Genomic DNA, 12,600 nt, shown 5'->3' on the forward strand with positions numbered 1-12,600 from the left:
CATTATCAAGAAGGGGAAAATTCAAAGAATGGAAAGAAGTATCTGCTTATCATATATGTGATAAAGGTTTAGTATCCAGAATATATAAAAAATTTCTGAAACTCAAGAAGAAAAAGATAAACAACCACTTTAAAGCTGGGCAAAGGATTTAAATAACAGGCATTTCTCTGAAGAAGACATACATATTGCCCAACAAGGACATAAAAAAGATGCTCAACATTATTAGTCATTAAGAAATGCAAATCAGAACCACAGTGAACCATTCCATACCTACTAGGATGGTAAAAATAAAAGCAATAACAAATGCTGACAACGTTGCAGAGAAATCAGAACCCTCACACATTACTGGTGTGATGTGAAATGGTATAACTTCTGTAGAAATTAATTTGGTGAGTCCTCAATAAGTTTACAGAATTACTATGAGACCCATAAATTCCACTCCTAGGTATAAACCCAAGAGAACTGAAAATTCGTGTGTGTAAGCACACTATTCCCAGTAGCCAAAAGGTGAAAACCCAAAACGTCCATCAATGATGCACGGACAAACAAAATGTAGTAATTCATACATGCAGTATTATTCAGGCACAAAAGTGAATGGAGTCCTAATACATGGTACAACAGGGATGAACTCTGAAAATATTATGCTGAGTGAAAAGAGGTTATCTGACAAAATGCCACATGTTTTATGACTGCATTTATGTGAGATATCCAAAATAGGCAAATTCACAAAGAAAGTAGATCAGTGGTTACAAGCATTAAGGGAGGGGGAGAATGGGGAATGACTGCTTAAAGAGTACAAGATTTCCTTTTTGGAGAGATTAAAATATTCTGTGCGTAGACAGTAGTGATGGTTACACAACACTGTGAATGCACTAATGGCGTATTTTCCCATATGTATGTAACTTCCCTGGTGGCTCAGAGGGTAAAGAATCTGCCTGCAATGCAGGCGACAGGGATTCAATCCCTGCATTGGGAAGATCCCCTGGAGAAGGGAATGACAACCCACTGCAGTATTCTTGCCTAGAGAATTCTCATGGACAGAGGAGCCTGGTGGGCTACAATCCATGGGATCACAAAGAGCTGGGCATGACTGAGCGACTAACATTTTGACTTTCTTCTCACTTTCTTCATGTATCTTTTAAAAAAGATCTATACTTGTCTTCAAGTCTTCTCTTGCTATGTCTTAAACCCACCCTAATCAGGCTTCTCCCTGCATCACTCTATCAACACGAGCCGTTTCAAAGTCACCAGTGACTTCCACGTCAGTACAACAGTCTATTCCTAACCCTCGTTTTATTTGACCTATTAACAGCATCTGATGGAACTGATCACCTCATTCTATCGTTCCCTGAATGTATCAGGCATACTCCCATCTTAGGGCTTCGGCACTGGCTGTCCAGGATGTTACTCTCCCAGATATCCACTGGGCTGTCTCCTCCAGTCCATGCAAATTCCTCAACAAGGTCTACCTCAGCATTCTCATAAAACTGCAACCTGCACTGCTCCTTACCCACCTCCAATAACTCTCAACTTCCCTTAATCTCGTATCCTTTATGGCCTTTATTACCTTCTAATACACTTTAATTTTTTATTTTTATTTAATTATTAGTGTCTGTCCTTGAGAATCAAACCTAAGAAAGTGGCGATTCTGTTATGTTTTGTTCACAGATATATCCCAAGTGCACAGAACAGTACCTGGCAGACAGTGGGACCTCCATAAATATTTATTGAATGAACTATTTGTTTAATGATAGATTAGCTGGAACCAGATCGAGAAGAACTTTTAATGTTAACTTTAAAAATATTTGATCAAAATTAAAGTTACTTACTGTTATAAGTAATCAAAATACAGTTGTAGAGTCTGAACTCCCAGAAATTCAGGGACCAAGAACTAACTTGAATGGTCAGATTATAGGTCACAGATCAAGGACATTTCTACAGAGTAGAAATCCTGGGGGAAATTATACATGTTTGAAAGCAGCACCTCTCCACAGTTTCATCCCCTGGCACTTGGGATTTGTGTAGGGTCAGCCGAGGCTTACACAACAGTGGTCAGATCTAACTTAAGTTTAGACTTTGGGGGGTGAAATTATTCTGCCCTCTCGGTCTACAATTGTACAAGACTATTTTGTTCAGAGGAAAGAGGCCTGCCCCATAGGCCAGCTTACCATAAAGCTCTGCACTGAGGTTTTAGTCCAAAGCTCCACCTAATAAAAGCAATATTCCTTCCACTAGTCATTGGCCATTTCATATATGTATCTTTCACAGGAACCTAGCAAACACAGGGTGAGGGGTGGGACTGAGCTAAGACAGGAGTCAAGTATTCCACGGTGTTCTGGGCAGTGTCATTTTAATAGTGGGATAATATACCCCCAACTGCCACCCAATTTCTATGAAATCCAAAAAAAATTTAATGCTCCTAGATTTAGAGACTACCAGTAGAGTCTAAACAAAAGTCTTGACAGAACTAGAAAGGAGGTAACATATAAAGAAACCCCTAAAGAGGTTAACAGAGAGAACAAGGCTATTGAGGAGTAATGGAGATGAATGAAATGAAAAAGGGAAAGAGGACAAACAGGCTTCAACCAGAGTACAGCATCTTTAGAAGACCATTTTTATTAGCAAATGCAAAGTGGAAAAACAGGAAGAAATAATAAGTATGTCAGAAATGATTCTATAAAATTTTATCAGTTTAAAGTATAAAGAAGTAAAATTGTAACAGGTCATCATTCTAAAAAATGTGATTTTATGAAATAATTTTATGCAACTATGTAACATCTGTATAGTTTTGATTTGCACTTAGATGATTATATGTTAAGTATTAGATTCATGTATATATCATAAGCACATAACAATAAATAAAATCATACTTGAAACCTTTTTACTTACAGTGATACCAAAAGAATGGACTTTTCATGAACTTGGAAAGAAAATAAAAAGAATGATAGTGCACAGCTAACCTTTAAGGAAAAAGGACAGAAAATCAGATACAAAAACTTATAATAGCAACTTAAATATGAACCACATTAAAATCATTTCAAGTAAAATTTTAAAGTTTAATAAAACTTCTACCTAAAAGGAAAATTATATACAATTGTAAGAGGCATAATATTTTATTCAAATTTAATTATCAAAATTAACTATTATAATACTTAACCATCTAAAACAAGTTCACTGAGTCTCAGTTATTAATAAAACTAGTAAATACTTCAGACACAATAATCATACCTCATCCTCCCTTGGAATCTCTGACAATTTAAAAAGTATGAAGTCAAGAAGGTCAGAATATGAAAGTGACAAAATAAATCTATTTGAGTGTTTTTAAAACATGCACTTCAATAAAATATATAGTGTTTTATAAAGTAATCATTTGCTATCTGGGGTTTTAAATTAAAATGTAACTCTATCTTCAGGAGTTTATACTCTGCATATTAGACATCTATCTATACACACCCAATCCAGTTGCTCAAGCAAAAAACCTGGCTCACTATCTTGTACATGCTCCACATTCAATCCATCAGCAAATTCTACCTACACCATCTCCTAATACAACATGCACCCCACTTCTTTCCATTCCACCCTGCTGATGGTGGCAGAAGAGTGGTCTTAGCCACCCCCATCTTCCTCTTAGACCACTACAATGATCTCCTAAGTGGTAATGCTCTTGTCCCCTATAATCCATTCTCCATTTAGCCACAATATCAGATCATGTAATTTCCCTGGTTAAAATCTTCCAATAGCTTCCCATTACACTTAGAATTAAAATCTAAATTTCGACATAATCTGGGTCCTGCCTTCCTCTTCCAGTCTATTTCTTAACGTCTCCCTCACTCACTGCACATCAGTCATTTCACACGTGTCCCTTTAATGTCTCGATGTGCCAAACGTGTTCTTGCCTTAAGGAAAAAAAAATTTACTTTTTATCAAGTCAGAGCCTAGATCTTCTTGTAATTGGTTCCTTCTGACCAGTCATTCAGTTCAAGGCTCAAATGTCACTTCCCTAGAGAAGCTCTCTTATTCAACCTAAAGTAGTGCTACCCTAACCAAACCCCACCAGCCCTCTTTTCGCATAAGACTACTTTCTTCATAGTCTTCATTACGCCCAGATATCTTCCTGTTAACTGATTCATTTTACTTATTGTCCTTGTGCCAACTAGCATGAGTGTCCCCAGTTAAGAAAGCAGGGATAATCAGCTGTCATTCACTGACACGCCAGAACCAAGAAGAGGACCTGGAACGTTACAGGGCACTTAAAAAAATACCTCTTGAAAATAACAGGTAAAAATCACTTGACCACTATAGATTTATTAGTATTCGTATGACCAATTACCTCAATTATAGACCTATATTAAGAAATAATTCAATCTAGTTTGAAAAGAAAACACTTTATAATAGGAAATGTTTTGAAAGCTAGTCAAGAAGAATTTAAAACATCAACAAAAGTACCTCACTATGTTTTTTTATTTTTTAAACACAATGGTTGGTATTAAAACACAACAAACAAAATTAGAAAATTAAGAGACAGAAAATTTTTTTCTGCTTTTAATCCTAAAAGTAATCATCTCACATTGCTACAGTTACCAACACTGAAATTCCATTTCAGCATCTTTGAAATATATAGTTATTTAGCATAAAAAATAACAATTTTACATAAGCTTGCAAATATTTCAAGTTAGGCCTACTGAAGACATCAGAATATTACTAACCACATCCCTCCTATTCTAAACATCCAACAGAATATTAACTATGGATGACTTACTATGCTCAGAGTTCATCCTCCTAAACATCCAATAGAATGTTACTATAAATGACTTACTATGGTCAGAGTTCATTCACAGAAACAAATAACAGAAATCATCAGTAAGAAGGTAATTTTTTAAAACAGAGGAACATGAAACTATGCTTCTTGCACTGTGGAACTGATAGGCACTTTTGAAATACGTGACTGATTGCTCTGCTCGGCTTGTTTTTAGAATGCACTGTAAGTGGCAGTCCCAGAACTGAAACCCTAATTTCTAAAATGTTGTCCCTTTAGAGAATTCCCTGGCAGTTCAGTGGTTAAGACTCCACACTTTCACGGCTGAGGGTATGGGTTTGCTGTCTGGTTGGGGAACTAAGATCCTGCAAGCCACGTAGCATGGCCAAAAATTAGAAAAATAAAAAATAAAACGTCCCTTTAGAAGTCCACTATTTTCATAAACCAAATTTTCCTGACATTTTAAAAAGATAGTCTTTAAATGTCATTTTATAGACCAAGGTACATGGAACTAATTTTATAAACACCACAGAAATACAGCCAGGAGGAATTTATAAACCCACTCAAAGAAACCCAAAATGTAGAATATATACCCAGTCCATGTTCCTCCAACTGACACAAGTCATCTTCCTAAAAGGGAGATCTGTCCCCTTTCCTCCAAAATCTTTTCTGCTCCTCTTGCACACAAATCAAACCCCAAATTATTCAACCCAATATACAAGGTCTTACACAATTTGATCCTTTCTGACTCTTCTCTCTCCCTGTATTCTCTCCTAACCTCAACACACACACCCCTACATAGAAGTTGCACAAATCTCATTGGTTAACAGTTGTTCCCGGATGATTCCTTATCCTTTCCCACATCTGTACCCTCTAGGTCTCCTTCCTGTCTTAACCACCTAATCCAAATCTTGCTCAGTTGTCAAAATTTGGCTCCAATCCCACTGGCTTTAAGAAACTGTCTAAAATCTGCCCTCAAAACAATGTCTCCTTTTCCCACACTATCATCGCACTCCATTGTACCTGACAGAACTTAATGCTCCAGCATTATAGCATAATAGTTTAAACATGTCCATCACCACTGTTTGCTTCTTTGCATTCCCTGACCAACATGAGGAAATTAAATAGTTGTTGAATTAAACTGAAAGATTCTGATTGCTCAGCCTACTCCAAAACAGCACTGAAGTGTGTCAAACGCTAAGTAAATGTTTGCCAAGTAAATGAGTGTCTTATATCTCAATCCAATAAATCCTGTTCAAAGCAGGAATATAATTATTTATATTTTTAAAAGATCAATTGCAGCAAGAATTAAGTATCTAAAGTTATGAGAAACTTACCAGAGTAAATCTGAATCCTTTAGGAGAGGGGTGAAGTGTCAATTTTATACATGCAGGAAGCAGGCTCAAAAATGTAAAACAAAAGCTAAAAAATTAACAAAAATCAAACATTTTTTTAAATGTAAGGATCACATTACTTATCAACTTAAATTGATTTCTAGTTAAAAGTTTTTTTATGTATTAAATAATAAATTCAAGACCAAATGACTAAATAAAATCCATACACTGAAATATGTACACACTTTAATATGTATGTGTTATATAATACAGAACAAAACACTGTAGAACTAAATATTGCTTATGTTATTTTAGTATATAATATCTATTCTGTGAAAGATACAAAGATAGACAGCTAAAAGTCAATCAGCAAACACTCAAAACAAATATCATGGACTCAGTGAACATGACTGAGCAAACTGCAGGAGAGTGGAGGACGAGGAAGCCTGGTGTGCTGCAGTCCACGGGATCGCAAAAAGTCAGACACGACTTGGTGTCTCAACAACAACAAAACAAGAAAATAAAACTAGGTATAAAGAAACAATTCTGTATTTGTTACACAAACATTCATAAAATTTACTCACAAGAGAACCTCATTAGCCCTCATTTCACAAAAGTCGATTATCTGATTTTCAACCCAAGGTAAATCACAAAGAACAAACTGGAAAGGGAATGGGAAGTTGCCAGAGCTTCTCCTTGTGATGACTGATGGGCAAGGAGGAAAAAGAACTCAGCAAGAAGCACAGTCGGAGCCACTTAGTACCAAGGCAAACAGCCTGTGAGAGCCCTGAAAACAAGAGTTATAAGGCAAAATAATAACTGATTTTCCCACTTGAGGTGGCTTTGTGGCTTGTCCGCTTTACTAGTCTGCTTCCTGTTAAGGCGGGCTACAAAGGATATTCTCCAAAAGAACAAGAGGAGGCAGGCGGCATATACACACACCCCTCCCAGTCATTCAAACAATAATGATGGTGCTGCTGGAAAGAGAAAGTCCCTTTTCAACTGATTTTAAGCTAATCAAAAGGGTGCTATCTTGGGCCTGAATCACTTGGAAGCCTTTAAAACAAGGCTTAGCAGACTTCCCTGGTGGCCCACTGGCTAAGAATCTGCCTGCCAATGCAGCGGACATGGGTTCAATCCTTGGTTCCAGAAAGATCCACAAGGTGCACAGCCAACGAAGCCCTCGCCTCCCAACTACTGAACCTGCGCCCTAGAGCCCGTGTTCGCAAGAGAGAAGCACCCCGCTCTTCACAACTAGGGAAAGCCAACATCGGCAACAAAGACCCGGCGCAGCCAAAAATAAGTAAAAGTAAACAAAAAACTTAAATACTTGATTAAAAAATTATAAAGGCGGCTTATGCTCTCCCTGAGCTCAGACTCCAAACAGCAGAGGGCGGGGGAAGGGGAGGGGAGGGGGACTGGCACAGCGCGTCCTTCCCCGATACCCTCCCCTGAATGCCGGCCTTGTGGACTTCTGCTGGCTTAGCCAGCCCCCAGTGTATAAGCCAGTTCCTCTAATCAAGTCACACGCACACAAGTGACTTTCTACTCATTTTACTTCTCACCCAGACTGATACACCAGGGAAACTCATGATTCCTCAAGGTCATGGTACATCATGTTTACTCTGTTTAAGGAAGAGGGAAGTAGTAACAATAACTTTCACATAAAATGTTTCAAATAAAAAACCTCTGTTATATGGCAGCACAAGTTTACGTTATGTGGACGATTCACTAATGAAGATTACCTCACTCCTATGATGCCAGATGAGTGAGGTATTGCCATGACACTTTAAGAGCAGCTCATAAAACACTATATACAAACTTCGCGTCTCTTACCTGATCATTATCTGGAGGTGATGTGGCAAAATATCCCTGATCTTGAGAAAGACACTGAAGCTGCACCAGATATTGGCCACTTTATCCTTAAAAGAAATTTGTTAGTTTTCCCTTCCAGTATGATTAAAAGAAATATTAAACTCCACAGCGTACATCCCATAATCTCTAAAGAGATAAACTTTTGGGTCATGGGAAGTGTTTGCTCACAATTTCATAACTAAGCTGATTAAACCCTCCAAAGAACACACACACATTCAAACAATGGGAACTTTCATTTTTTGCATAGGAGGTGATCTAAATCACTAGTCAATCATCATTTAGATGCTCCCCAAAAATACTTAATATTTTTCAAAGAGCAGCACATTATCCCTAAACACTGTTATTCATCTTTGGAAATTTATCTAAGAAATCTTTTTGTATTCTAATTGTATTCTGATTTGTAGAATACATGTTGTTTGACCCATTTACCACACGCCTACTAGCTACTAGCAATGGTAAGAGTCAACTGTTAATGAATCAACAGGTTTAAAAACATTCGCAATTGTGCTAGAATAACTTTCAAAATCATATTTGTAACTACAATTCTCTGATCATGAAACCCATCCTCTGCAAAGCTGCTTAACTCAGCTATGTAGGCACAACATCAAGAAAGTGACAATCACTGACAACTGTACCATCCTACTTCCCTCTGTTGGGCCAATGAAATTGCTCTTCAGATTTTGAGGGCAACAAGTGAATGAGGTGACCAGCAGCATCATAAAAATGCATGACACTCATTTTTATAATCACCACGAAAAACACCATTTCTGAAACAGAAGGAAAGGCAAAGAACCAGGCAGCTTACGTGGAGAATTTAACTTTTCTTTATATAAGAGTTAAGGTTAGAGGATATATAAAGAAGTTAGGAACACAATTCTGAGTTCAAACTACAGCTCTGCCATATGCACTAGCTATATGTCCTCTGACCTCAGTTTTCTGATCTGTAAGAATGGGTATATAGAGCTATTTCATCGCTATGGCTAAGGATCAAATAAAATTACATGTGAAGTGTCTGGTACCTAGTAAGTGGTGGTGATGGCAATAGTGATTGTTTATAATTATCAGTATGGTCACCATCATTATCCAAAGTGACATACAAGGCATACATTTCTGTTCCTTCACAACACCAAATTCTTAGTCTCTTTCTCTTCCATCCTCCCACAGATTGACTGAAAGATATTCTATAGAATTTTATATATTCAAAAATTAGAAAGATACATATGCTTTTCTAATTCTTTTTAAAAGAAATATTTATTCAAAAGCAAATTATCTATAAATATGTTGTCTCTCACTTTATTAAAAGACCTTTTTGTTTCAGAAAAATGGTTTGTTTAATTTAATTACTGACTCTAAATCAAATTATCCATGCAATAAAAGTTTAACAAGAGTGATTAAGCTAGCATTAAATGAAATGAAATGAATGATTCTCATTAAAAATTACTATGGATGAAGGTTATATATCTCATAAGAAATTATGAGATCTTTCTGAAGCAAACATGATTATTAGTTTAATAAATAATTTCCTAGGACTAAAAAGAGAATACAATCCTCCCTGCCCAAAAAAAAATCACAAAACTGTTAACTTTGTAGCTGCAACTTTTCATGCTGTCTTTCATTATGGACTCTTATTTCATTAGAAAAATGTATAACTGAATTATGGATTTCATGGAGGCATAAATACGACCTACTCATGTAATGTACTAGAACATGTCAGCTGAGCTAGAGGTTGTGCACCAGGTTAAATAACTGGCAAGGAATGACTGCAGGACGAGAGCAGCTGAAGTCACTATTCCTTGTGAGTATTCTACATTAAATCTTCAAAGGTCACAGAGAAAGGCCTGTAACAGAAAGGAGTGAGAGAAAAGTCTTTAAACATGCCTCAAATAACCCACGATCAACTGGAAAGAGTCTTCTTAGAACTTGCAAGGTTTGTTCCCTTTCTGTAAAGAATGGCAGCCAGCAGAGAACGAAGGAAGCCACGACAGTACAAGTCAGCTTAATTAATAATACCAACCTGGAACACAAAAGGAGGGAAACAGTAAAATAAAGAGAGGTTAGTAATTATGAGAAATCAATCTGTGGCTCACTAACTATAATAAATGCAAATGTACAGTAATAATAAATCTATGCCACCAACACAGGTTTAAGATGAATGAGAATCTACTTAAATCACGGTTAAGGAATTTACAACTATTAATATGTGCAATTCCCCAACAAAAAGACTATCACCATCCTTATTAACATTTAACTTAGATGCCACTTCTATGCAGCCATGAAGAAAAATGTCAAACTGGGATGTCTTTCTAGTAAGTATACAACATGCTCTAAAGGGATGAAATCCTACAGCAATGTTCTACCAAGCCAATCCACATTACCTCCAATAAATACACGTATTTTAAAATGTTTATTTATTGGCCACAATGCATAGCAAAGCGGGATCTTAGTTCCCCAACCAGGGATCAAACCTGTAAACTTCCCCTACAGTGGAAGTGGAGAGTTTTAACCCCTGGCCCACCAGGGAAGTCCCCATAAATATTTATTGATCAAAATATTTTTCTCATTAGGAAGATTTAAAATAAAATAGTATAGAACATAACAATCTCTCTTTCCATTCACCCCACAGCCACGAACACATTAATAAGAAATCACCAGGAGGCAAAGTAAAAGACCACCTTCCTCCCAGGTAAGTATGCCAAATAAATTAGCTGAGGTAATTTTTTGAATTCTGCTATTTAAAAGCCACTCACCCCTTTCCTTTGAGCCCTTTTTTAAAACACTTGCCAAGTAAAAAACAAAAAAATGGCAAGGAGTGGTAAAGTTCCATCTGCTTATAGTTTATAGCTAAGCAAAATGCCAGGGACCCTAGCAGGTCCCAGTCATAAGATACTCCAAGAACGCCCCACAAAGCAAAGCCGAGACTCACAGAATTATATATGTTCTCATGTCAAGGAAATCATCTCAATAATTAAAAGAGATTTTGCATTTTAAAGAACATTTTACTTACGTGATTCTGTAATAATATGTATAATCGAAACAATTTCTAAATAAAAGCTGAAAGTATTGAATTGGTAAACAAATTTGAACTTATATATAGTGGTCTCAAATATATTAAATCTACTACTAAACAGAGCGACTGATTTGTTTAGATTTAAAAGAACTGTAAATAAGTAACACATAGCTTTGTTTTCTGCTGGGTTATTTTACATTATTGTAACAACATACCAAAATCAATGCTCCAAAAGTTAAAAATACACAAACACACTGAACTTACTAATATCACTATCCTCCCTCTATAATATGCATCAATAATATAAATTAATACATGTGCTTGATTGGAAATTAACAACACTGCTATGTGAAAACAGTATCACACCTAGATTTTCAGTTGAAAATGGTGAGCTGAGCACTCCTGTTTACCTCCTCTCCTTTCTGAGACCCCCTTAAAATGGGGAATTTTTTTAAGTATACATCTACAGCCATAAAGAGAACAGGGATGGGTTATAAGAGATAAAGATTTCAACCCATCTGTAGAAGACAGAAAGAAGACAGAGAAGTGGCAACCAATAAACTACACTAAAAGAGGCCACAGTTTAGTGAACACAAAGAGGAAGCTCGGGCTAGCAAGGAGCCTAGCCACCCTCAGAGAACTCTGGAAACAAGTAGGTTGGAGTACCTGAGGATGTTGAAAAGAAAACAAGAGGATTAACTGAAAATTCCAAATGGAGAAGTCATATCCCACCTCATGCCTCTGCAAAGATTATCTGGGAGCCAAAACATTTACTCCTGGGCAACGAAAAAAAGGAATAATTCTCTCCCCAAAAATGGAATAAACTATCCAAGCAACTAGTGCAGAAGTTAACACTATAGTGCAAATTCCTCCACACTGTGACATTTAAGGATCCCAGAGTGCTGGCCAGAGCCCTACCATGTACCCCACAGTGGACTAAAAGTATGGAGAGCTCACATGCAGCTTTCTGTTCTGCCTTATTCCTAGAATAAACACATCTGGATCAAACAGACATTTAAGGAACACCTATGACAGAAAAGGGCTTTCCTGGTAGCTCAGCTGGTAAAGAATTCACCTGCAAAGCAGGAGACCCTGGGTCGGGAAGATCTGCTGGAGAAGGGATAGGCTACCCACTCCAGTATTCTTAGGCTTCCCGGGTGGCTTAGATGGTAAATCCTCCTGCAATGCAGGAGACCTGGGTTCGATCCCTGGGTTGGGAAGATCCCCTGAAGAAGGGAACAGCTACCCACTCCAATAGTCTCACCTGGAGAATTCCATGAACTGTATAGTCCATGAGGTTGCAAAGAGTTGGACAAAACAGTGTGACTTTCACTACTACTATGACAAAAAAGGACCAAAGTGAAAAGGAGAAAAGACTGACCTAGGAGAATAGAAATAATTCACAGAACAATGTGGGGAAGAAAGTAAATTGAAATTTAGCATATGCTTAACAAATGAAGTTTAACAGCAGTGCTAGATATAAAGCAAGATAATCTTCAAAAATATAAAACAAAGACAGATGCTCAAGATGGAGATGAAAGATCTAATACCTAACAAGCTTCAGAAAAAAAAGGAATTATAAAAACAAAATTATTCATGAGAATTTCCCAGAACTACAGAACATGAGT

At 37.0% G+C, this 12,600-nt stretch overlaps 2 protein-coding genes across 2 annotated transcripts in view; one reads left to right on the plus strand and one right to left on the minus strand.

Moving 5' to 3' along the window:
- The window catches only part of ITGB3BP (integrin subunit beta 3 binding protein), a 98,859-nt gene extending 88,230 nt beyond the window's left edge, over positions 1-10,629 (plus strand). The window contains exon 9 of the transcript XR_010659950.1: positions 10,589-10,629. The gene's annotated coding sequence lies outside the window, so the exon portion shown is untranslated. The remainder of the gene's footprint in view (positions 1-10,588) is intronic.
- The window catches only part of ALG6 (ALG6 alpha-1,3-glucosyltransferase), a 53,384-nt gene that overhangs the window by 9,036 nt on the left and 31,748 nt on the right, over positions 1-12,600 (minus strand). The window contains 5 exon segments of the mRNA XM_065911731.1: positions 2,890-2,960; positions 6,094-6,178; positions 7,927-8,012; positions 9,844-9,979; positions 10,713-10,922. Coding sequence (XP_065767803.1) covers positions 2,890-2,960; positions 6,094-6,178; positions 7,927-8,012; positions 9,844-9,979; positions 10,713-10,922 — 588 coding nt within the window.

The sequence above is a fragment of the Muntiacus reevesi genome, chromosome 1 (genome assembly GCF_963930625.1).
Source record: "Muntiacus reevesi chromosome 1, mMunRee1.1, whole genome shotgun sequence".
NCBI lineage: Eukaryota > Metazoa > Chordata > Mammalia > Artiodactyla > Cervidae > Muntiacus > Muntiacus reevesi.